The sequence below is a fragment of the Podarcis vaucheri genome (genome assembly GCF_965113315.1).
Source record: "Podarcis vaucheri genome assembly, chromosome: 3".
NCBI lineage: Eukaryota > Metazoa > Chordata > Lepidosauria > Squamata > Lacertidae > Podarcis > Podarcis vaucheri.
Window position 1 is genome coordinate 66747733 of NC_138761.1, and position 26377 is coordinate 66774109.

The 26377-nt window shown below is 39.0% G+C and overlaps 1 protein-coding gene and 1 long non-coding RNA gene across 7 annotated transcripts in view; one reads left to right on the plus strand and one right to left on the minus strand.

Annotated features, from left to right (window-relative positions):
* Window positions 1-26377, plus strand: part of LOC309528610 — a 92502-nt gene that overhangs the window by 48833 nt on the left and 17292 nt on the right. Inside the window, exon 2 of the long non-coding RNA XR_014217840.1 lies at window positions 3428-3539. This is a non-coding gene — a long non-coding RNA (uncharacterized lncRNA). The remainder of the gene's footprint in view (window positions 1-3427; window positions 3540-26377) is intronic.
* Window positions 1-26377, minus strand: part of LAMA2 (laminin subunit alpha 2) — a 395189-nt gene that overhangs the window by 40632 nt on the left and 328180 nt on the right. For all 6 annotated transcript variants that reach the window (XM_082216020.1, XM_082216019.1, XM_082216016.1 and 3 more), the window contains 8 exons: window positions 20136-20252; window positions 17519-17701; window positions 12477-12631; window positions 8328-8471; window positions 6693-6826; window positions 4753-4912; window positions 1145-1269; window positions 33-195 (listed from right to left, as the gene is read on the minus strand). In XM_082216020.1, coding sequence (XP_082072146.1) covers window positions 33-195; window positions 1145-1269; window positions 4753-4912; window positions 6693-6826; window positions 8328-8471; window positions 12477-12631; window positions 17519-17701; window positions 20136-20252 — 1181 coding nt within the window. The remainder of the gene's footprint in view (window positions 1-32; window positions 196-1144; window positions 1270-4752; window positions 4913-6692; window positions 6827-8327; window positions 8472-12476; window positions 12632-17518; window positions 17702-20135; window positions 20253-26377) is intronic.

Genomic DNA, 26377 nt, shown 5'->3' on the forward strand with positions numbered 1-26377 from the left:
AAGAAGCCAAGAAACATTTAGGCTAGCTTTACCAAGTCTATTGTAGCAAGGTACATCAGAAGAGCAGTGGAAGAAAATGTCTTGAACTTGAACATGACCATGGAGATATTTGGGTTCCATCTTATGGGACGGCTCACCAAAGCATAACCTTCTCCATCAAACTGAACAGTTCCTTCACCATCTGCCACCTGTGGGCTGAGGAGGAAAGGGAAACTTTCAAAATCTTAATCAGAACTTCCAGAACTGCTTTACATAGAAGCAACCATGAAAAAGCATTAGTAGGGGCTGGCAACTATTTCACATAGACAAACCTTTTCAAAGCTGAAATGTTTTTTGCAGCTGCTGCAGCAGATAGATGCACCACTCTTCAAGTAATGAGCAGTGAGATCACCGCGGCATTCTTTAGAGATTAGCTGCACATTTAAGTTCCCCGTGAGGAACTCAGTTGCGCAGCTGATCAAGCTGGGTCTCAGCCTGTTCCACAGCAGACATCACGTATGTAGGGCAAGTGGGCATTGCTTGGGGGAAAGAATCCCACAGGCCAAATTGGACCTGTGCTGGGTCAAATCTGGCCCACACGCTGGAGGTTCCCAATCCCCACTATGTGTTTTCAAATCAATACTTTATGAAGAAGAAAACAAGATGAAGGAATTAGTCCTGTGTTGTATGCAAACTCTACAGATATCTTGTTTAGCATGTTGACCAGTCAATCAGACATGGATTGGATATGCATGAGCAGACATTCACGAGCTTGGTTCCCTATGCCAAAAAATCAAATTAGGGTGGCTTCAAAATGTCATTTCCTATATGAAAATGGCCATATGAACCAGCTGTAATATATTTAGAGGTGATATTTAGAGGACCTTAATAGGTTTAGCTTTTTAAAAGATATATCTTTAGCTTCCAACATCCATGCCTCATTTATAGTTGATATGCACAGATTTGTATCCATGAAGCATATGTGGTTATTCATTTCTGTCTAGTAAATGGCATTTGTTATACAGAAACGGTTGAAGAGAAGCATGAAAACACAGGGGAGAAGTTATTTAGGCAACTTGGTATTTAACAGAATTATGACTTTTTTTTGTTCAGGTACCCTGCATATTAATAGCAATAACACTGACAATATACAGCAAAATCTTACCTGACAGCACACCCTTTACACTCCCCTTCAATGTCTCTGAAATTCCATAGTCCTATTGGTTTGCTGTCTAAATAAGTCTCTCCCATACAGCCGGTGAAAGTAGTAACTCGTACAGCTTCAGATTTCTGGAAACAGAAAGCATCCAGGATGAGTTCTGAGCTCCTGGTTAATGGACAATGGTATTAGGAATACATGGCCACTGGTTTATTTGGCAGATAGCATTTGCTTGTTTGAAAGTCCCCAAGTACTTTTTAGTCTTCAACTGATGTGGAAAAGTGGTTGAAATGGACCCAATCCTTTGTGTCCAGGGATGTACACTAATGCGAAAACAAGAAGCACTAGTTTGCTGAAAGAGGTCAGCTGTGTGGCTTCACATACTAGGATGTTAAACGGTGATGAAAGGAAGTGAGAGCAGGCTGATCTACAGTCTTCCCCCAAAGCCATTCTAAGTGGATCTCACTATGGAGGCTGCTCTCCTTGTTGGTAAGCTGTGGACTGGCATATCTGCCTCCTTCATCGCTTCATGGTTTCCCGGTCATTATAAAGTGTGCTCACAGCTGAAGTTGGAATATCAAACGGTCTCCTTTTGAACTCATTTAATAGTTGATGAAAGTCTGATACTTTGCTATACATCTGGTGGTTGTAAAAAACTTCATTGTCATAAATGAAGTTTCCATGAGATGGATCTTGGAGAATAGCCACACACTGCTCATTACACCCTTTCCTTCCTACTGATAGTTGTTATTCATGTCCGACTCAAACAAGCAGCTATGTGTTACCTGCTTGATTCAAGCCATGTGAAAGTTTCTCCAAGGGCAAAGCCATTTAGACAAGGGGTAGGGAACCTTTTTCAGTCAAGGACCACATTCTCTCACTGGCAACCTTGTAGGGGCCACATGCCAGTGATGTGCAGGGCCAAGGGGGGGGGAAGTGGGTGGAACAAGTTTGACTCTTAACATTGTACAGTAGGCCACATTCCATCCATACAAAAAAATAGAGGTTTCTGCACACATCTCTCCATACTCCATACAGGCAATCCAAAGGCATTATCATCATTCAAGAACACATTCCTGCCAGGCCAAAACACATGAGAAGGGCATGGTTCAGGGCTGTGAGGGGTGTGGCCTGGTGAGAATCCCAAGGGCCAGATAGAGGGGCCTGGGAAGTAGCACTCAGTCCCTGTGCCTGAGATTCTCTACTGCTTCTAAGCTTGGAGAATCCCAAAGCTCTTTCATACTATATGAGCAGATCCATTAGGTGATTTCTGCAAAGATAATGCTGCCAGTAGCAGATGATGTGGTTGGCTGGTGCTGCCCACTTCACCTCTGGCTGGTTCTGCTGCTGTTGCTTACCAGGAGGTAGATGGGGAGAGGGGGTGGCATGGTTAGCAAGGTGCAAATACTCTGGCAGAGCCAACCTAGCATTCCGACCAGTGCCTTTGCATTGCACCGATTTTACCACTGTCTTGTCCTTCTCCCTCTCCTTCCTGGTAAGCAGCAGCAACACAATTGACCAGCGGTCAGGGGAGTGGTGTAGTCCCATCACACCATCTGGTGAATGCTGCCTTAGAATGTCCGAAAGAGAGGCTGGGAACTTAACTAGGATTCACTGTTTAGCAGTCAGAGTAGACTCTTGACAAAGTTAAATTAATAAGTTGGGCATGATTTATTACTATTATTATTATAATTATTATTCACAAGCCAGAAATATTAACATTTAAATCCCCCCCCAAATACTTGCCTAAGGTCATATGGACTGCTTTTAGAGTATTTGTTCCAAGAGGAACTTGTCCTTTTCTAAAGTATCCAATCTTCTTTTATGTTTCACTTCATCAATGTGAGCTAGTTTCAATTCCAGATATTTAGCAATCTGAGACACACAAGCACCTGCTACTTTTCATGAAGCAATTATGATTATTAAAAATATTAATGTGTGAGCATATGGAGAAGAGCAACTTGACTTTCAAAGAGAGGCATGACTTGAAAGTGTAACAACATGGGCGATCTGTTCCAAGGTCATTGTGAATATTTTAATTGGCACATTTGAGAACTTCATGATGAGTAGGCACTGCATTCTACTGGAGTCAAACTGAAAAAGCACATTGGAAAGAGAGGGGGGGGAACAAGTTGAAAGAGGGAAGAAAAATAGATTTTTTTTTAAAAAAAAACCTAAAACGGGGAATTGGCAAGTACCACCTTACTCTGGTTGCCAGAACTGCACTGTATCTTTTGGGAGTTGGCAGCTTCTTCTGCCCATTTGTCTCATGGACTATTTTTCTTTTAGTTGCAATGAACATTAACTCCAGGTGTGCCACACAGCAGGTGACAGGACAGGGGGGCAATGAGAGACAGAAGCCATGGCTGCCTCATCTCCTTTTGCATCAGGAAACTTAAAGGTACAGTGCAGATTTTTGTTTAAGAAGGTTTTTCCTTGAAGTAGAACCCCGTAATTGTGGAAGTTCAATTTTATAACTGTTTTTGCTTCAATGGCTTTATTCTGTGAGACAGTTTATAAATTTATTTATTAAAATAAACAATAAAATAAAACGTTGCACAAAAAATTATACAATTTGCTAGATCAGGCACAGAAATAACTCTTTAACGTTGCTAGAATGTAGTTCAGACACAGAAATAAGTAATTCTTTAAAGTATTTTTTTCAGATTGATTGACAGTATCTTGATCTCTCTACATTGTCATTGTTTTTCAGTCTGATTGACAGACTGGATGTAGAGCTGCTTGGAAGATACCTGCATAGCCTGTCAAACACCTTTCCAAACTTGTCATTCCAGCCGAGTGCTTGTGCAAAGCATCCAACATCACCCACTTATAATCTTAGATTTCACTTCAGAGCCGACTGCCAGGATATAGGTGTGTGAGTGTGTGCAAGCTCTGACCTTATGCCATATGAACCCATAATGAATGAAAAATGTGCTTGCATTGCCTCTCCGTGCCATATCCCCCAATATAAAAGGAACCTGAAAGCTAATACTGAAATCCTTCACTCAGTTATAAGCACTTTAGTCCCAGATTTAATGGAATAGTGATTGTGACCCCTTTTAAAACACTGCAGGCCTTTTGTGTTCTATAAAACTATACCCAGTGTTCTTCAGTAATGCCGGAAAAGGATTTGATATTGATCTGGATTGCTAGAAAGCGTTACATAGAGCAACGTGCCCCATTAATATTGTCACCTTTATATTGATAAAATATATAGACTGTCACCTATTTCCACAACCACCCTTCTGCAAATGATCTGAAATACCCAGAATGCTTACTGGATTAGGCAATTGCAGCATACTGCAGATAGAGACCAACAACTCATGGTGCAATCCCATGTATATCAACATGGAAGTAAGACCTAGTAGATGCAGCAGGACACATTTCTGAGTAAGCATGCACTGGATGCGATGATAAATAAGAACCACCTGATGTCTCAAATATAAATAGCCTGATCCCGAGCTCTTCTTTGCAGTCTGATAAGAGCTATTGAACATGGAAGGGTGCTTCGTTCATTTGACTAAGATTGCCATCTTTGCTCAATCTAAAAGAAAGTAAATCAAAGAATGGTAACATGATTAAATTGGACTAGTGAAGTAACATCCCATTACCTTTATTTTGCCAGTTAGGCCTCCAACAAACAGCATGGCATTTGAATCCACATCCAGAATTGTGTAACCAGGTGGAGAAATTGCACTGAAAATGCTTGGTACAATGGTGGCTTTAGGACCTTCCAGTGCCTGTACAGAAACAGTGCCATTTCTTCCAGTCCTTCAGGAGGAAAAAAAAGAGAGACATGGGAACCATTGATCAATGAATTCATAGGTTCATTAAAAGTCCTGAGTCAGTAAAGAAATTTACACATACAATAGAAATTTTTTGAATTTCTATACACAACTTTTAGCCTATGAGGAGACATTGTGGGTCACAGCATAACTGACTAGCTGTTGATCTCATGAAGGAGATCAGCCTGTGGGCCACTCTTTATTGATTAGGCCTCATCACAGCTGCCCGACTAAAGGTGTCCTTAGTAGTAGTTCATTATCGGGTGAAGCCGTGAATGGTGCTGCCTTCACAAACAAACAAACAAACAAACATTCCAAAGGGCCACAACAGTATTTGGGGACTAGTGATGCCAGACCCTCACACAATCTCACTGCTGCTTCCAGAAAGCCACCCCCCCATCTTATGCATATGGAAGGGAAGGTTCCTTAGCAATAAACATTATGCCCACTACTTATTGTGAACTATTGTGTCTGTAAAACCCCAAACAAATCTCTGCTGTTTTAAAAGGAAGTAACCCGAATAAAGATATATCTCAGGTTTATTCAAATGGAACAAATGAAAGATTAAGCTCTCAATTAAAAACTTTTATTAAAAACTGAAAACCTTCCATTGATTTTTAAGAAAATGAAACACAACAATCCTTTAATGCATTAATTTATTCCACGGAGATTGATTATTTCATGCATCAATTATATCCTTCCATTTATGGAGCAGAAATATTTATCAAAGTTTTTTTTTCTCTCTGCAAGTGCCAGGCCTTTAAATTCCAATTCATTTTGCCTCAACATGCTGATAATCTGAACAAGATATGCATGGCATTCCCTAGTGAATATTATCTAGAAAATAACATAAATTGCACTGTCATGCAAATTACTGGCAAAAGCGTTAAACTTTTCTAATGGTGCCTACTGTATAATTAGACTGTAAAATGAAATGTATTACTAAACATATAATTACAATGTCGTATAACATACTTAACGAATCATGAATAAGCATTAGTATATTTCATAGAGGTGGCTAGTTAATTGGTATAGACATCTAACTAGTACTGTGAATGGAATTCCTGCCTGCTATAACTTCTAAGAATAATAAAAATGCCCCCATAAAACTTGGGTTCCACACTTCTGTTTCAGAATTACTCTATCAGGGTGTGATATTCAAAGAAAATAAGGTCAGAATATACTATATATGCTGCAATCACTGCATTATATAATCTTCTGTGATAGATTAAGTATGTCCCATCATGTTCATGCCCACTGCTGCCACAATCTTTTGGGGGAGAGGGGCCAGAAAGATTTAGGGGAGGGTCGTGATTAAACTGCATAAAAACTTGTACATTCTTAAGAGTCTTAGTCGGGTTTGCATTACATTTTATAATAACGATGCTCCTGACAAAAAATGCATGTGGCATGAACCATTACACAAGACAACAGTATCTTGATGTTATAAAAGCCAAGGCAATGTTGATTCATGTATCAACAGAAAGTTACCGGCCATCAATTCAGAAAAAAAACCTACCTAAATAATTTAGTATTTTTTAACCCACAGGAAGTGATGAACTATGGCCGAAGCCCTCGGGGGAAGAAGAAGTTGTGGTAGTAGTACCACTGATGGTAGTACCACTGCTAAAAACGTCCTGCTTCTAACCAGGAAAGATTTAATCTCAGGAGCAAATGAAATTGAAGCATGGCATCTTCATTTTATATCATAATACAAAGGGGGAAGTGTGTGTGATGAGATGTGTATGGAAAAAGCAAGTACTTGCCTTGATGCTTCAATTCGGTACCAAAATCCATCGTCAATTGTCAGATCTGGATATTCAACCCGTCCAACACCGGATCCCACATCCCACAGGAAATCCACTTTGCCTTTACGCATTTCGATGGCCAAAAAGTCAGTCTACAAAAAAGACATTTCATTTTAAAAAAATTCAACATAATTAGAGAAATAATAGCAAAGCTACTTGAGAGCAGAGACAGTAACAAAAAGGCAAGGCAAATGAGAGAATTAGTAAAATAATGAAAATAAGAAAGATGTGAGTAGAGGACAATGAGCCACCATCACTTGAGGTGGAATAATCTCTCAAAATCCTTAATTTTCCTTTTGGAGATTTACCTCTTATCACGATTCTTATCACATCATTTTTGTGAATTACTCTAATTATAGCATAAACATGTATTTCTCCTCTTCATGGGCTTATTTCAAATATTGGCTTATTTGAACATATGGCGAAAATAATAGCCACAACCTATCAGTGCAGACATAACTCAGGACTAAGCACGTTCTACATCAATAGTAAATACTATTATAATATAATAGTAATCTACTAATATAACAGTAAATACTAATATATTGACTGCTGTTAGCCGCTCTGAGCCTGGCTCCGGCTGGGGAGGGCAGGATATAATTAAATTATTATTATTATTATTATTATTATTATTATTATTATTATTATTATTATATAACAGTAATAACTATGAGATGCAAATTAGTGCATTTGTACAGAAAAAGGCCAGGAAAGCATCTGATAAATAAACATTCAAATTATGTTTCCCTTTCTTTTCTTGGGTGTCTTATTTTGTTTCCTTGTGCCATTTTTTTATATTCATTACAGCAGAGGCCTCAAAAACTGTGTCCTGGGCCTCTCTGGACCTCTGTGGGGGCTTGACTATCTGTTACAATCCTGGCCATGATGAATTCCTATGAAAAAGGGGCTGGGCGGGTCATCTAAAGTGCTGCATGCAGCAGGGGATTGCTGAATCCTTTCCTTCTTACACTTCCTTCCCAATCAGTCTTTCGCCAGCCATCTGATAGAAAAAATAATAATTGCAAGATAACTTTACTCTTTTGATTCAGCTTTTATAACCTTAGGCTGCATAAGTCTTATGCACACTTATCTGGGAGTAAATCCCACTGAACTCGGTAGGAATTGCTTTTGAGTAGATATGTATAGGATTGCATTCTTAAGGTTGTTCTCATCAAGCGGCTTACTTTTTCTTACCAGGAGGGTGATGGGTGAGATGTGGAGGCTGGTGCAGTGCAAATGAACCAGCAGAGACCATCTGATCCTCCTGCAGGTGAATTTGCATCACAGTGACCTCACTGCCTTGGCCCCTCCAATTCCCCGTAAGCAAGAATCAGAGAATAGTGACTGAGCCCTACACAGTGAGCTTTTTCTGCCACATCCCAACGTACATCAACGAGCTGTGTAATTTATAAATCTGTTTCACATGGTTAAAAGACAGTCCTTTTGATCTTTGTTTGCCTTATGGCGAATTACAATTATTTAGTTAACCTTAGTTTCCCTGCCCTTCCACTGTGCCTTTATTTACATTGACATTTGCTACAGGTGTACAGATCAGACTAAAATTTCCCCAAAGGAAAACGAATGCAGACTTACAAATCTGTTACTTCCAAGGTAAAAAAGCAGATTGTCGGCCACTGTTGTCTTTACATTGAGAATGACAGTGTTGTAGCTTCCTTTCTTTATCTCTGGTTTGTATGTACGGATGCAGTTGCCTCCAGAAGCCACAGATACTTTAATCTTCAATGAAAACAGAAGAAAGAAAAGTTGGGAGGGGGGAATCAGGAGAGAGAACTCAGGTTATACAGCTCATTACCGCCAGTGTAACAGTTAGGTATCTACAAATACATGCAGCGGACTCATTTTCGTCACTTTTCAATCATATGCTCCCTTGAAGTTTAAACTGATGAAATAAATTGCAATCTACTTCCTAAAAACTGGGTTTGGATCACAGGTCATGTACTGGCAATTATTTTGCAGTAAGAATTAACTAGGATATTGTGACCATGAACAAGGGTCAGCTATGACAACATAGCTATTGAATATATTCAGAAATGGTTGCTAATGAACCCACAAGGGTAACAATGAATACAGCCTATGTGGGATGTGTGGTCTATATGCTGCCTTATTTTGAATGCATTCTTCTCTCCTGTGTTCTGTTTGCATTACAGAAGACTTTCATGTATTTTAGTTCTACTGTCAGTTGCTAGTTCCATCTCAGAGGATCTCTTGCAGCTCTTAAAACTAATTATCTAATATTCATTAAGAATTCACTTGGTGCTTACAATATTATTGCCATGGCATTTATGTGAGTATAATAAAAGACTCAATAAAGTCCTGGACCATTTGCTTTACTGAGCTGATGGAATCTTGTTACCAAAACAAATAAGAATGTAAACAATTCTATTTTGTTTTTCAAGTTTATGAAATAGAAATACATTTTGGTGATGGCATAAATTAGTATCATATCCATGTTTGTGGAAAATTGGGCAAGTGTGTTTTCCTTACCCATTTCAATTTTTTTTTATTATAAAAAAATGATGATTATGGGATCGTGAAAACAGCTGCCATTTTTCCTGTGTGTCCTCTTCTCAACTTTAATATGACTATGTGACTGTGTAACTGTGTACATGAGGGATGGAGAACCTGGCTCAGATGTTGTTGGGACTCGAAATCCCATCAGCCAAAACCAGCATAGCTAATGGTCAGGTATGATGGGAGCTGTATTTCAGCAACATCTGCAGGGCCACATGATGAGAGTGTATAAAGAAGCCTCCTTTTGTAGCATGTGTGAACTAGCCACAGGATTCTCTATTAGGTACAAAAAAGAAGTAAGAAAGCAAGGAGATGTCCAATGTGGGACCTAATAATAATAATAATAATAATAATAATAATAATAATAATAATAATAATTTATTATTTATACCTCGCCCATCTGGCTGGGCTTCTCCAGCCACTCTGGGCGGCTTCCCCAAAAATATTAAAATACTATAATATATCAAACATTAAAAGTTTCCCTAAACAAGGCTGCCTTCAGATGTCTTCTAAAAGTCTGGTAATTGTTTTTCTCTTTGACATCTGGTGGGAGGGCATTCTACAGGGAGGGCGCCACTACTGAGAAGGCCCTCTGCCTGGTTCCCTGTAACTTGGCTTCTCGCAGTGAGGGAACCACCAGAAGGCCCTCGGTGCTGGACCTCAGTGTCCGGGTAGAACGATGGGGGTGGAGACGCTCCTTCAGATATACTGGACCAAGGCCGTTTAGGGCTTTAAAGGTCAGCACCAACACTTTGAATTGTGCTCGGAAACGTACTGGGAGCCAGTGTAGGTCTTTCAAGACCTGGTTAGGTAAAAATGTAATATATTATATTAGGTAAAAATATAATCATCACTGGTTAGGTAAAAATGTAATATATTATATATTATATTTCTTTATTTGTTATTATATTTCTTTTTTATATTTGTTATTATATTTCTTTATTCATTCTGGGCAGTGCTATATGAATTTGCCACAGCCTCACATACCTAAATGAATCATAACTGAGCCTTATTTTTGTCATATATTCTAGATAGTAATGAGATTTTTAAAGATGTTGTAGATGCCACACATAGTTGTATTCTAAATTCACTAGATGATGTGTTTTAAAACCTTTGGCATGACTAAAATGCCACTGACATTGAATTGCTGAACCACCACATCATTTTGGACTTTCCAACCACACAGTGAGGAATAGTTGGAATGCCTCCTCAGAGAAATGATAAACGTTATGAAAATAGCTTTAAAACCTAGGCATGAAAATTATTTCAAGAGGTGGAAGAAATAATCGCCTCTATTTGCATTAAGAATCATTTATATATATAGAAGGTGCTGTTTTATCAGCATTATACTACATACATTTATTTTTGTATTTCTCCTGCAGGCAGCATGATGCTTTGACTTGAATTAAACAGGAGCTGGCTAAACATTCATCTCTAAGGATTTTCTTTACAGATTCTTGTGGGTCATATGGCAAATAAGTTTAGCGTTACCAGCTGATCCCAGAGTTTAAAATGTAATTACACTGGGAAGACAGATTCGGGACTCAGTAATGAGGCTAGAAAATGATGCTCTTAACCCGAGGACACAAGGTGAAGAAAATCAGGAAAATGGGAAAGCAACCCAATTTAATATTCTTGGTGGTTCTGCAAAGATGCTGTCAGGTTCCATATATAGCAGCAATGCCTGCTGATAAGAAAATTTCTACGTCTTGCCGTAATGGGGCCTTTTGGTTTTGTTAGGATGATTAATGGAAACACTTGAGCAATATATTCATCATACAGCATTATTATAATACATGATTTTATTGATTAGTATTTGTCAGTGTGGTGTAGTGGTTAAGAGCGGTAGTCACGTAATCTGGGGAACCGGGTTCGTGTCTCCGCTCCTCCACATGCAGCTGCTGGGTGACCTTGGGCCAGTCACACTTCTGTGAAGTCTCTCAGCCCCACTCACCTCACAGAGTGTTTGTTGTGGGGGAGGAAGGGAAAGGAGATTGTTAGCCGCTTTGAGACTCCTGAAGGGGAGTGAAAGGCGGGATATCAAATCCAAACTCTTCTTCTTCTTCTTCCTCATTAAATATAAACTGACACATCATTTCCAACTTTGCTCACTGTTCATGCTCAATGCCCTGATCAAGTGTGAATTCAAAAGTTATAATATGCTTGCTGCACATCAGCAGATACTCTCGGGTTGATGACCGTAATCCCAGCACCTCTGCACAACAAGCACACAGAGGTCTGTGTGAACAAGGCCTAAACCACTCCATTACTGGAAAAAGGTCCATGCATCCAATGGGGAATGTTTGGTCTCGATGTCCATCTGTAATTACAGCACTACTTTTTTACCAATGTGACATCATAGTGGCTTAACCACAGTGACTGTGACAGAGTGATGCTCCAAAGGAAGCGGAACAATGAGCTTCAGTTTAATGATAGACCAGGTAGATACCACATTTAATCATGTGAACATGAGCCATGAGGAGAAGGCAGTTGTTTGAGTTTCTGGTTGTTGTGTTGTAAGATCCCATTATGGACGATTGATACAGATACTGAAAAACTCAAGGGCTTGATTCAACAGAGCAGCTAACAGGAACCAGTGCTGAGAGTCCTGCTAGTACAAGGGGACTTGACCCTCTCCTCTGGTCACATGCCCTCATGCCCCCCATGTCGCCTCTGGATCATCCAAAGAACCCCCCAGAACAGAATGTGGAAAGGGGAGCTTGCACTGATGGAACAATCTCCTTAATGCAATGTTGAATTCCACCCTTAAAGTGCAGACTCCCTCCAAGACCAAGCAAACAATTACCGGCTATGTCATGGTAATTGCCTCCCCTACTTTGGCATGAGGAAACCTCTTTTATTACTACAATGTAGGGTTGGGCAAGTGCAACCAGATAGGAGGTCTGCTGTCAATTCAGATTCAAACCACCCCACTCCTCCTGCAGCTAGAGGGATGCTAGTGGGTTACACAAACATTATGTGTGGTTCCTTCATTCCTGTTTTACCAATATGACTAGGAAATGGCTCCTACATTGCTAACCCTTAGATTACCAATTCTCAAGCAAGCTAAAGCACAACATGAGTCCACCCAGTTTTTGTGAGCTTTGATACCAGCATCGTTATTTTCAGCCCTCCTTATCCCTTCTGAGATCTCTGCATGAATGAAATAAGATAGTTAAAGAAATAGAATAAGCTATTAGAAAGGCTTACGGAATTGGCTTGCTTCCTGGCTTGATTTATCAGTTCTTTAATCTGAGAGATGTTTTTCCCTAGGTTATCTTGAAGTTGTTTGATTGGTTTGAGTTTATCCATCAGTCGATCTGCTTCCTCTTCCAGGTTTTTAACAGTGTCTTCTGCATCAGCAACTTCATGTAAAAAACACACAACCCGAAACAGTGTAAGAAATTGGTTACAAACACCATGAGTTTGAGAACACTCTGGGCCAGTTTGAATATAACAATCCTATTTTATATAAACTGTGGATTTTTGATTAATCCAGGAATGAGTGTTGTGCAAATGCACACACCCTTCATGTGCCATCCAAGGTTTGTATCATAATTGTTTTAAACAAACGTATTCCATTCTATGTGTAATTGGAAACTGTGGCTTAATCTAGGACTCCTGGTGTGGTTTCATATTGTCACTTGCAGTCCATGATTAACCCATAGTTTCTCAATTCAGAAGCAATGTAAAGTAGCTACAATGAAGGTGTGCAGGCTAATTTTCAGAGAAATAAATCATGCTTTATTCATTTGGGATTTAAGTGTTTGAAAAGCCCAGAAAAATATATATACTGATAACATTTTTTTAAAAGATGCCAAATAATTGCAACAATAATTTTAGAGCTTGATTGGCAAAATACGTGCAAAGGAGAAGTATTCAAAAGAGTGCTTTGGGTCTGAAGTTACAGGGTTGCTTTTTGTGGTGGTTTTTTTTTTTTTTTGAGGTTAACTGAGATCCTGTGGCATGGAAAAGTTAGAGCTTAGAGGTCACAGTATGGACAGCTCAGGGTTCTAGAGTTTGCCTTTAGTCTTGCTTTAATGGAAGCATTTTGTACTAAAATGGTAGCTCATTAGTTTTCATTAGTTAGGAAACAAATTAGCACTCATTAGTTACATAGTCATAAATTAGAAGAAGAAAATAATTTTCTAACTCCAAATATGAGGACCCATGTCTCAGGACTTTTCATATTTGTTAAATCTGGTAAAGGTTGGTAGCCCACACTTATTTTTTTCACTAGCTCTGAATATTATAAAGTGTAAACCACATGATCACCCCCAGTCACTCAGGATTCCAGCTAACATGGAAGCGTAGAGATCTGCAAGCATAGGCTTTCCTGCTTAGATGCCCATATTGCATGGGGAGTGAGACCAATAGTCTTTTCTGAACCCTCTTCGTGTGTTTAATGTGTAAAGGTACTGAACCCTCTTCGTGTGTTTAATGTGTAAAGGGATTTTTTGTTTGTTTTGTTTTGTATTGTGTGTGTTTTGCAATATATATATTAGGTCCAGTCGTGGCCGACTCTGGGGTTGCACCGCTCATCTCGCTTTATTGGCCGAGGGAGCCGGCATTCAGCTTCTGGGTCATGTGGCCAGCATGACTAAGCCGCTTCTGGCGAACCAGAGCAGCACATGGAAATGCCGTTTACCTTCCCGCCAGAGCATCTACTTGTACTTTGATGTGCTTTCGAACTGCTAGGTTGGCAGGAGCAGGGACCGAGCAACGGGAGCTCACCCCATTGCAGGGATTCGAACCGCGACCTTCTGATCAGCAAGTCCTAGGCTCTGTGGTTTAACCCACAGCGCCACCCGCGTCCCTCATATAACAATTACCGGGTACTAGTTACATAATACAATCACCACAAAAAAATTACACTGAATTTGTAGTGTCATTACAAGCATTTTCTTAATTTGTCTGTGGAGAGGCTATATTAACCATCAATGTGAAGGGAATTTATGAGCACTGCTTTGCTCGATGAGACCAATATGTCTCTGGAAGTCTGCAGACAGAATATAATGACAATAGCAATCTGTTGTGGCTTCTCTTCAGGTATCTGGTTTTCAGAGGCACAGAAGGAAGTTTTATTCATCTGTTATGGACGCTGACAGACACATTCCACATGAATTTGTCTAATCCTTTCAAAATGGAACAGTCAGTGGCTTTCATTGTGACCCAAGAGCCTACTGTCAACGTATTTCTGGTTCCTTGCTAGGGATGGTGGGGCCGGTCAATTCTGATTCCCTCAGTTTCTCATTCTTACAATCTTAAGTTCAGTTCTCCAGGGTTCTGAAGCTATTTCCCTTCAATTCTTCATGAAAATTCTTCAGCATTTTAGTCTGAATTTCTGCTAATGAACCCATTTTTGTCTGCAGTTCTGAGTAATGTACAGCTTTGCAAATAATTTTTTCTAGCGTGTACTTTATATACTATTTCCGCTAAATATTCATTTTCATACACATTTTCCCCAATATATACATTTTGTAAACAATGATTGGAGAAGTGCTCCACAAAATTTTCATGTGAACTTTGAAGGATGGCTGTGTTTTGGTTCTTATATTGTACACTGGTAAGTGTGAATTTGAGAAATTAAATGTAAACTAAATTTAGTTTCTACCCTATACCTAGTCCTGTGACATCGATTTCTATACCATCAGACCTCCATTTCAGGTCCATAAAGAAGGAAACACTAAGTTACTGTCAGCTTCTTTGTAGAGCTGGTTGCAGTATGTTTTTGCACACTCATCTTCAAGAAACAATAGATGAAAAAAAGCAAGTGAAAAATGACAGAAGTAACAAGTTTTCAGAATCTGACTTCTTGGAACATGCAGAGCATCTGAAGGAGAACTGCACCTTCCAGGAGTCTTGACTCCGTACGACCTTTCAATAAAATGACAACTTTTGCCTCCTGCTATTCTTTGCTCAATTTCTCTCTTATGGCTTTAAGACGCTAAGTATGGGCTCGTAGCATCAGAACTGGTTGTGAGGTGTGTCCCTTTCCTGGTATGAATAACAATGTTAGTGTCAATGTTGGAACATTGACTAGGCTAAATAGTAAGGCGTTATAGCGCAGCAACTTGCATAGGTACCATGCAAGTGTATTTGAGAAAATGAATGAAGCATATGGGCACAGCGGAAGGGGAAAGGCTAGAAAGAATAATAAAATTAGAACCTTATACGTACTGATTTCTGCAGACAAGTTTTGGAGATTAAAAAAAGAAGAAGAAGAAAGAAAACTTGTAAGACAGTATGTTCGAAACAACAAACAACAACACAATAAAATGGATTACTGAACAGAAAACTGGAGGAATTCACAGCTTAGCACACAGTGTACTGCAGATTTGGCAGAAGTGGAGAATTTCCTCCAGTTTCAGGTGTCCACATTAGGTCCTCTAGATATATTGCCACTGGAGCACATCAACAGAGTAAGTGTAAGTGTACTTCATGTGATAATAGCTCAATGCAGATGAAGCATTTCCAGTCTCACAAGTCTCACAAGTCCCGCCCCCTTCCTCTCCCATTTCCTTTGATTATGGCACCCTTTGTCCTCCTCCTCCTCGTCTTGCCTTTCCTGTCCAAATCTCACCTTTTCCTTTTCATTACTTTACAAAGCAATCCTAATCATGTCTAATCAGAAATAAGTCTTACTGAATTCAGTGGGGCTCAGTCCCAAGCAAATGGAATTAAGATGGCAGCTGAAGGTCTGTACCAAACTGAGTGCTAATGATAGTTTTAATTTAACTTGGTGGGGTTATAAATTCTTGTCTACTGTGGTGTAGGTGGCACAGATTTAATGTTCACTGTAGATAGCGCTGGAAAGAGGAGTGAATTTGAGTAGGAAAAGTGAGGAGGAGGAAGGACAGCCATGAGAATCTGAGGAGCATTCCTGTTCTAATATAACTACACTTAGAAAGGCATACACTGAGATAAAGCAAAATACGTAGTTATCTACAGTTAGCTACATATTTAAATACACACTTAAACGTGAATTTTCTTATGGATTTCCCCCCTAAATTGCACATTAATGGAGACGTGGAACAGAATGAACTTACGCATAAATGTATGCAAAATTGGCATGGACTAGATATAGACTGAACTGTCTATTCCTAGATTCAACCCAAAAATGAAGACTGGGCTTTTTATTTAATTTTTTGCATTTTCAAATGCAGAACTGAGACTTTATGGAAGGAATATAGGACAGAGTTCATGTACATAATCCCTCAGAAGGTATGTGATTTAAACACGTCTAAGTTCTTCCACTGTGACTATTTAAGGACCTTCAATGGAAATGACTATTCATTTTCTGTGTCATTGCAATGCTAGAGGTCACTCGACTGTGCTGGAGACGTTCTTGCTCAATTCTCCTACCACGCAACACAGGGCTACTCTGTGAATATAATAACTAAGGGATCAGCATAAAATATACTCTTAACACAGCTATATTACCCAAGAGGCTATATTACATTTCCTACAAGCAAAAGACAGCTTTATTAAATTCTTCTCTCATGCTTCCCCCTTTAAAGGTTAGCTCATTGACCAAGCTGACATGTTCATACTACGAAAGCTTGTCGTTATTTCTACTGTACTAGAAATGATCTTTCAAGGACTTCTTTGTTTTTTAAATGCAGCGCTAGAGTTCTTAATCTTAATGGAGATGTTTTAAGAACCAAGAGAATGGATTCTAGAAAACCTACTGCCAATTATGTGCTATGTAAACCTTCCCTAACCTGTTGCTTTCCAGAGGTTTTGGCCTATAGCTTCCATTACTCCCTGCCAGAATGCCTCTACTTGCTGAGGCTGATGAGAGTTGATGTGCAAAACATCTGGAGGCCACCAAGTTGGGAAAGGTTGTGCTATTTGAAAAATAAAAACAGCAACTAGATATGGAGAAACAAATTGACTATTGTTGGGAAGGTCTCATAAAAATAAAATAAACAAACAGCACCATCAATTAATCTGTGCTTTTCCATTGGTAATTAGTAAGCATGTAAAGGCAGACACTATTATGCGTGTGTCCAATTGATGTGTGTCCTTTTGGACCAGGAAGAGGGCAGAACAGAGGCAGGCTTATGCATGCTCCGCCATGTGCGCAGGCCAGGAATGGAACCCCCATGAAAAGTGGTTGCCAACAGTAATAATAGCACTTGAACTTATTTGCTTTAAATCATATACAGAGTTAGGGAGGGGAAGGAAGCCTTTCATAGCTAAAGAAGTACATGAACAAATAACAGTGGGTATGAAAAATAAGCTCTTACTGTTTTTGGTGGGATCTTTCACCACAGCATTTGTCTTGGCTGCATCCTCCGCCAGTTTTCTGTAGTTGTCTTTTAAGCCAAGGAGATTTTCATTGAGATCTCTGATTCTAGCCAGAACGTCATTCGCAGTATCATTTGCTTGCTTTGCTTTGTCTTTGACAGCTTGTACCTTGGCTGCTGTGTCTGTAAATGGGAGGTAGGTGGGCATGAGAGACTTGTACGTATTGTATGCACAGACGTGCTCTATCACTGATGCAAGGCCACTCCCCTTGACAAAGTTAAGAAGGGCAAAATCATTGGTTAGATATGGAAACCTAAACCATTAAAAATATAGTTCTTTTCTCACCTAATATAAAGGAGCATGCCATATGTTAGCCAGATCCTACTATCATGCAACCTGCATGTGACTTCTCACCAAACTTCAGTAATATCCTGTCAGTAAATGTTGCCGTCAGTTATCGCTAGCAATGTCCTAGCTAAATATCTTGTGAAGGAAAAAACTGTCAGTGGAATAGAGCCCTGTGTTATCAGTTTTTGTGAAATGAGAGGACTGCAAATGCCTATTGATTGAACTGCCATGGTACCTATATGAATTATGTCTGAAATCTAAACTTACATATTATACAAATTTGGACATACAATTTTCACAGGAGCCAGCTTCTGAGCATGATTTCATAGTCCCCCCGCAAACCCTGTCACCTGCACTGGCAAAGGAAAGAGCACAGATGCTTGTGAGCTAGTTTAATTAGATCACAACTTTGTTAAATCAGAAAAGTCTGTGATCCAGTATTTTTTGGCACACTGAAGATACCATGCTGAGTGTTATACTGTACCACAGAGAATTGTTCTTTCCAGTAGGAAGTATGGCAACATACCTATGAAGCCATGCCAGTTTGCCCCATATGGATAGATACTGGCAGCAGATCTTGGCTTCTGTTTATATCTTTTGAATGCAAAGAGTCTCAGTCAATTTCAGTTCCCTTCATTTATGGATTTGTGATATTTCTCTGGAAATTTTGAGTTTTGCCTAACTAGACAGAGCGTTTACTCTTTGACAGTTTGCTAGTCTCTGTACTGTATTGCTACGGTAATAGGAAGGAGAGGTACTTTGGGGAAACGAGCTAGAAGAAAACGGTGGATTAGCAGTATGGACTCAGCTAGACTGGTAAAGAAAAAGTGATTTATATGAGTTGTATATACGATGTAATATTGTGCCACCAGATGGCGATGTGGAGTCCCATTTTTCTCTACCTGTTTTCCCTGTTTAAATTTACAATGCTTTAAACTGAAACGCTTCTTTGATTTGTCTAGATCCAGCCTATGTTGTCTTTCATTCCTTGGAAGAAGAAGAAAATTAACTTCCAGAACTGGCCTTCTAAGAATGACAAGAAAGTGACAGCTCCTGCAAGGCCAAGGGGGGGGGGAGAATGCCAAGTATTCCTTCGTCTGTGGCAGACAAAACACCAGCATCCTCAAAGATGCTCACAGGCAGGAGGGCACATAGAGAAAAGTATAATATATAGACATCCCTTGTCAAAAAGTAGAGAGCAGAAAAATATTTCAGTCAACTCTGTGAATACTTCGGCACTACTTACTAGGGCCTAGTCTTGCCTGTGAACTGTGAGAGATGGATGACGAGCAATGGAGCACCCTTGTGTAGAGATGGTGGGAAGAGTGTTCACACCTGTATTGCCTAGACGATGGTCCTTGTCATCTGATGCTGTGCTGTGAAGTTGGGCAATGAGGCCACCACAGCATAGCATGAGAAGACAAAACAAAACAAAAACCCTCTTTGTGTGTTCCTTTACCCAAATAATTAGCAACATGTATTTATTTTATTTAATACAGTTATATACTGCTTGTTATCCGAGGATCACAGGGCGCTTTACAGTATAAAAGCAGAAAAACAAACATAATAACAAACCAAACAATCACCCCACCCCAAAGAGAAGAAAAGGACGGAGTGTGCATAAGCACCCCTCCCCACCCGTTAAAAAGCTACAGCCTGTTGTGTGGCGTCTACTGTGTTCATGCAGGCTTCCAATGTATTTTAGACCCCTGATCTTCCAGGGTTCTAACACACACCAACATGAGAAAGCCTTGCTGAATCAGGCCAGAGGCCCATCTAAACCCAGAATCTTGTTCTCACAGAGGGAAACAAGATGGCTATGAGAAGCCTGCAAGCAGGACATGAGTGCAACTGCAGTCTTCCCACTTCTGATTCCCAGCAAGTGGCAATCTAACCAGGGTGGCAGGAGTAGATTAGCCTCCTTGCCGCATGCCGTTGCCTTCCAACTAATAGAGGGCAGCGGTGGTGGTGGGTGAATGTACTTGGCCCTTTGACGTCCTTAATGAGATGTTGACTGCATGCAGAAAGGAAAGCCCAAGGCAGACAAAAGAATCACCCAGTTTCCCTACATGGAGACGTATTTCCCCTGGCCTAGCTGTACTGATGGCAATTTTGCTACATTTGCAATACTTCCTTTCAAGCTGTTTGGTAACACAGAGACACACAACATAATCCCACTCGCTTCATGATAATTGATTGGCTGGATTCAAGCAATGTGGGAAATGGATTTCGGGTGCTCCCCAAATGGTGGTCAGCCCTACTACTTACCATTAGGAATCACAGACAGCTTCCCCAAGGTGTCATTCAAAGCTTTCAGGAGATCTGAGTTCTTTTCCTCTGCATCTTGCAACCTATTCTGCATTCCTTTTAGATTATCCTCATTTTCTGCAAAGAGGGCACAAAACAAAGATTTGAGTTAGTTTTCTGAAGCCTCTGTTTATTTCATATACTATGTATGTTGTCAGGAAAACAGGAAGCTGAAAGGTTCTTAATCAAATCTAATAATAATAATAATAATAATAATAATAATAATAATAATAATAATAATAATAATAATAATAATACATTTATACCCTGCCCATCTGGCTGGGTTTCCCCAGCCACTCTGGACAGCTTCCAACAAAATACTAAAAATACAATAAATCATCAAACATTAAAAACTTCCCTAAACATGGCTGCCTTCAGATGTCTTCTAAAAGTGAGATGGTTGTTTATTTCCTTGACATCTGCTGCGAGGGCGTTCCACAGGGCAGGTGCCACTACCGAGGAGGCCCTCTGCCTGGTTCCCTGTGACCTCACTTCTTGCAGTGAGGGAACCGCCAGAAGGCCTTCGGCACTGGACCTCAGTGTCTGGGCTGAACGATGGGAGTGAGATGCTCCTTCAGGTATACTGGGCCAAGGCTGTTTAGGGCTTTAAAGGTCAGCACCAACACTTTGAATTGTGCTTGGAAATGTACTGGGAGCCAATGTAGGTCAGATATATTAATTTCACTTTCTTTCAGTCTCTCCTTTTCCCAATCAGTTCTCCATATTTTCACAGCAATATGCTACTATTATTTTTAAAAGCCTTCATGAAAATCCATCAAATTTAAGGCAAATTTCTCCCAATATACATGTTTGTATGCAGTTTTGCCAAATATTTACATTTTTGCAAACATTTCCCCTTAAGTAATGCATTTTTACACGTTACCTTCACTCATAACATGAGCATTTTCTTTTTTTTTTTTTTTTGCATTTTTAAAAGATTTTATTAGTCTTTCCATATATATACATTAAATCCGTGTTTCATACATCTCATACTTTTGGACTTCCTTCAACGTCCTTGACATTCATTCGTATTTCTCTCTTTATAGCGCATTCCATTCTTTCGTACTGCCATTAATACCATCTTTCAAACATTGTTTTCCATAAGCAATACTTCTTGGTGTTTTACAGTGCCTCTTTAAATCCTACTAGCGTTGTATTTACTAAACATTTGTTCTCCAGATAGTCCGCAAATTTTCCCCAGTCATCTATAAATTTTTGATCCTTCATATATCTAATTTTCCCTGTTAATTTATCTAACTCCGCATATTCCGTTAATTTTAATCTCCACTCTGTTATCGTTGGGCCTTCTTCCTGCTTCCACTTCTGCGCCACCACGATTCTAGCAGCTGTTACCGCATACTGGAAGATTTTACAATCCTTTCTTTTAATGTCTTTTCCCACCATACCTAATAGAAAAGCTTCGGGTTTCTTTACAAATGTGTAGCTTAATATCTTTTTGATTTCATTGTAGACTTCGTCCCAGAAGCTTTTAACCTTCCCACATTCCCACCATTGGTGATAGAACGTCCCTTCTTTTTGTCTGCATTTCCAACATTTGTTATCTGTTTTATACATCTTGGCTAGTTTAACGGGTGTTATATACCACCTATATAACATTTTTAACATATTCTCCCTTAGCAGTACACATGCTGTAAATTTTATATTCACTCTCCACAATTTTTCCCAATTCTCCAATTGAATATCATATCCAAGGTCCTTTGCCCATTGAGTCATCACTTTTTTAACTTTCTCATCTTTCATGTTCCATTCTAACAGTATTTTATACATACTTGACAGATTTTTCCGATCACAGTTTATTATCTCTCTCTGAAATTTCGATGTCTTTTCGTCATATCCCCTCTCTTTCACTTCTTTTTTAAATATTTCATTTATCTGATAGTAACTCAGCCAATCGTATGTATATCTTTTTACCTGGTCATATGGTTTAATTTTCCACTTCCCTCCTTCCTTCAATACCATTTCTTCGTACCTACCCCATTTTTTCCCCATATTGACTTTCTTTACACTTATCAACTCCACTGGTGATAACCAGTGTGGGGTTTTTGGTTCCAGTATGTTCTTATATCTATTCCAAACTTCTATCAAAGGTCCCTTAAAGATATGGCTGCAAAATCCCTTATGTACTTTTATCTTATCTCTCCACAAATAGGCATGCCATCCAAATTTGTTCTTATAACCTTCTAAATCCAATAACTCTGTATCCTCCAACTTTATCCACTCTTTAATCCAACAAAGGCATGCCGCCTCGTAGTACAGTCTCATGTCTGGTAGGGCGAAGCCCCCTCTTTCAGTAATATCTGTTAATATCTTAAAATTAATTCTGGGCTTCTTTCCTTCCCAGACAAATCTAGAAATCACCCTTTGCCATTCTTTAAAGTTTTTTGTGCCCTTTATTATCGGAATTGTTTGGAATAGAAAGAGCATTTTGGGGAGTACCATCATTTTGACCATGGATATTCTACCCCAGAATGATAATTTCATCCTTGCCCAAATCTCCAGATTTTTCTTAATTTCATTCCACACCGGGATGTAATTATTTTGGTATAAGTCAATATTCTTATTGGTAAGCCAGAGTCCTAAATATTTAACCTTTTTGACTACTTCAATTCCTGTTTGTTCCTGTAGTAATTCTATCTTATCTTGGTCTAGGTTTTTAACAATCATCTTTGTCTTATTCTTATTTAATTTAAATCCAGCTAACTTCCCAAATTCCTCCATCTCCTCCAGAATTCCCTTTAAGCTGTCTATAGGATCTTCTACCGTTAATACCACGTCATCAGCATATGCTTTAACTTTGTATTCGTTTGAACCTAATGATATTCCCTTAATTTGTTTGTTTTGCCTTATTGCGTTTAACAGAACCTCCAACACCACTATAAAGAGCAGCGGCGAAAGCGGGCATCCCTGTCTTGTCCCTTTAGATATTTTTATATCTTCTGTTATGGCATTGTTTATTATCAACTTCGCTTTCTGTTCTGTATATATTGCTTTTATCCCATTCCAGAATTCTTGACCCACTTCCATAATTTCTAAATTTCTCAACATGAAGTCCCAGGTGACATTATCGAAGGCTTTCTCCGCGTCAATAAAAATCAGGCTAGCTGGCTTATCAATTCTGTCCGATAAATATTCTATTATATTAATTATGCCTCTTGTGTTGTTTTTTATTTGCCTTCCTGGTAGAAAGCCCGCTTGGTCCTCATGGATTATCTTCACTAATATCTTTTTAAACCTTTTTGCTAGAATTCCCGCAAAGATCTTATAATCTGTATTTAATAAGGAAATGGGTCTATAATTTTTTACTTGGGTTGGGTCTGTATCTTGTTTTAGAATTATTGTGATAAATGCCTCCTTCCAGGTACTTGGGATCTCTTTTTCCTTTAGGGTCTTATTCATCACCTCAACTAACGGAGCCGTCAATATATCTTTCATTTCTTTATAGTAGCTCGCAGTGAACCCATCTGGGCCCGGAGCTTTTCCTCTTTTCAGTTCCTTTATCACTTCCTCTACTTCATCTCTGGAGATGGGGGCATTTAACATTTCTCTTTGCTCTGTCGAAATCTTCCTTACCATTTTCTCTTTTAAATATCTCTCTATTTTCCTATTATTGTTTCTATCCTTATTCCTGTATAGTTGCTCGTAAAACTCCACGAATCCTCTTCTAATCCCTTTTGGTTCAGTTATCTCTTCTCCGTTTATTTGTATTTTATTTATTGTGTTTTGTTCCTTTCTCTTTTTGACTTGCCACGCAAGCCATTTTCCTGGCTTATTAGCGAACTCAAAATTTCTCTGTCTTAATCTTTTAATATTCCACTCAACCTCCTTATTTATCAACATTGCAAATTGGGTTTGGAGGGATTTTATTTCCTGCAATAGCCTTTCATTATTTGGTTTTTTAATTAGTTTTTGTTCATAATCCATAATCTGTCTCAAAATCTCCTTAGTTCTTTTTTCTTTATTATTTCTTTTCCATACATTTTGTTGGATGAACAGGCCCCTCATAACTGCCTTGCTCGCGTCCCATACCACGTTTATTTTAACCCCTTTGTCTAGGTTATCTGAGAAGTACTCCAATAGTTTCGTCCGAATCTTTTCCACAAATTTTTGATCATCCCATAGGTTATCATTTAGTCTCCATCTGAAAGTTCGTCTTTCAACCCCCTTCATCTCCATTATAATGGGGTTATGGTCGGAGATAATTTTGGCCTGTATTTCAATTTTTGTAGTTCTTACTGTTAGTTCGTTTGATATCCAAATTTGGTCTAGTCTTGACAGCGATTGATTCGATCCTGAATAAAATGTAAATTGTTTCTCCAGGGGGTGTCTCAATCTCCATATATCTACCAAGTTATAGTTCTTCACCATTTCAAGAAATGTCTTGGGTAGTTTCCCTCCTTCTGTCTTAGTTTTCCTTAATCTATCTATTTCTGTTGAGACCACCCCGTTCATATCTCCCATTATTATGATTTTTTGGTCCATATAATCAAATAATCTCTCTTCCAATGATCTGAAAAATTCTGTTTTATTGCCATTTGGTGCGTAAACTCCCACTATTATCATCATTTCCCCTTGCCATTTAATACGGACTGCGATCATTCTCCCTTCCTCATCCTTAAATAGTTGGCGTGTTTCAATGTTATTTTTAATATATAGTACTACTCCTCTTTTTTTCTTTTTATCGGAAGAGATAAACTCATTTCCTAACCTCTTATTAATAAGGACTTTCTTATGTTTACTGGCCACGTGGGTTTCTTGAAGACATATGATATCTAAATTTTTCTTTTTTAGAATGCGTTCAATTCCATTGCGTTTTTTCTTATCATTCATTCCATTGACATTCCAGTTCCATAGTTTTAGAGACATATTATTTTAAGTGCTACTCTGAGTTAGATGTTACTCTGTAACCTTTCTGTTTCCTCTCCTTCTTCCTCCTCTTCTTCTTCTTCTAATTCTCCTCTGCTTTGTTCTTCCTCTTCACCTAATTCTAAATCCTCCCTCAGTCTAGGTCCACCTTCTGCACCCTTCTCCTCTTCCTCTCCCGCTTGGAGCTCTTTATATCTTCTTGTGAATTTTCCTATTTCTTCGGGACTAGTCAATCTTCTTTTAACACCTTTATAGAAGAAAGAGACCCCTTCCGGGAATTCCCATCGGAAGTCAATTCTATTCTTTTTAAGTAGTTGCACTAGTGGTTTATACGATTCCCTCCGTTTTAACAGCCTTATGGGGATGTCTTTAAATATGATAATATAATGCCCATCAATGTATAATCTTTTTTCCCTATTTCTTTGCAAAACCAAATTTCTCATCTCTCTGTCTTTGAATGTAACTAGACAATCCCCTGGATATTTCCTGGCTTTATTTGTTTTGATTTTCATTCTATACGCATTTATAATTGTCCTTGCCACATCTTCCTCTTCCACTTCCATCCACTGTGCTATTTCCTTCACTAATCTTTCTTTTATATTCTCGTTTTGTACTTCTGGGATTTGTCTCAATCTTAAGTTAATCTCCCTCTGTTTTAGATCATTCATTGCGATGGAATCTTTAATTTCTTCCTGTATTTTGTTTAACTCTACTATCTCATTTCTCATTCTTTCTTCTTCTCGCTTCATTTCTTTCATTTCCTGCTTTGTCTTTTTTAGTCCCTCATCCACTCTTTTTGAGACCTCTTTAATCTGTCCTTTTAGCTCACTTACTGTCTCTTCAATCTTTTTGTCCATTTTTCCGATTTTATTGTCCACCTGTTCCAATTTAGTTTCCAGATTTTTTTCGCTTTGTTTTATTTCTGCGAACATCCTCAATATTTCTGTCCTAAATTCTGTTTCTTGTTTTGAAGCTCTCCTATCAGTTGGGGTACCTCCCTCTGCCCCTTTCTTCTGCGTATGTGACATTGTCCTTAAGCTTGGGAGTTCCTTTTATGCCGAAAAAAAATATATAGATGTATTCCTTATAGTTAAACTATTCAGCTTTCAATTAACCCCCAAGAGGTCTTAGTCCCTCGGGATAGTATAAACCTTCTTATATTTAACCACTTGGAATAGCCACTTGAAATAACAGAGTCTGTTTCCCCCAAAAAATAAAAGGAAGACTATCCCTCCCCTCCAGAGGTTTTAAAGAGGTTAATTGGGTCCACCAACCAGAGTCTGATTACACTCTTCCTGCCTCAATTCAGACTCCTCCAC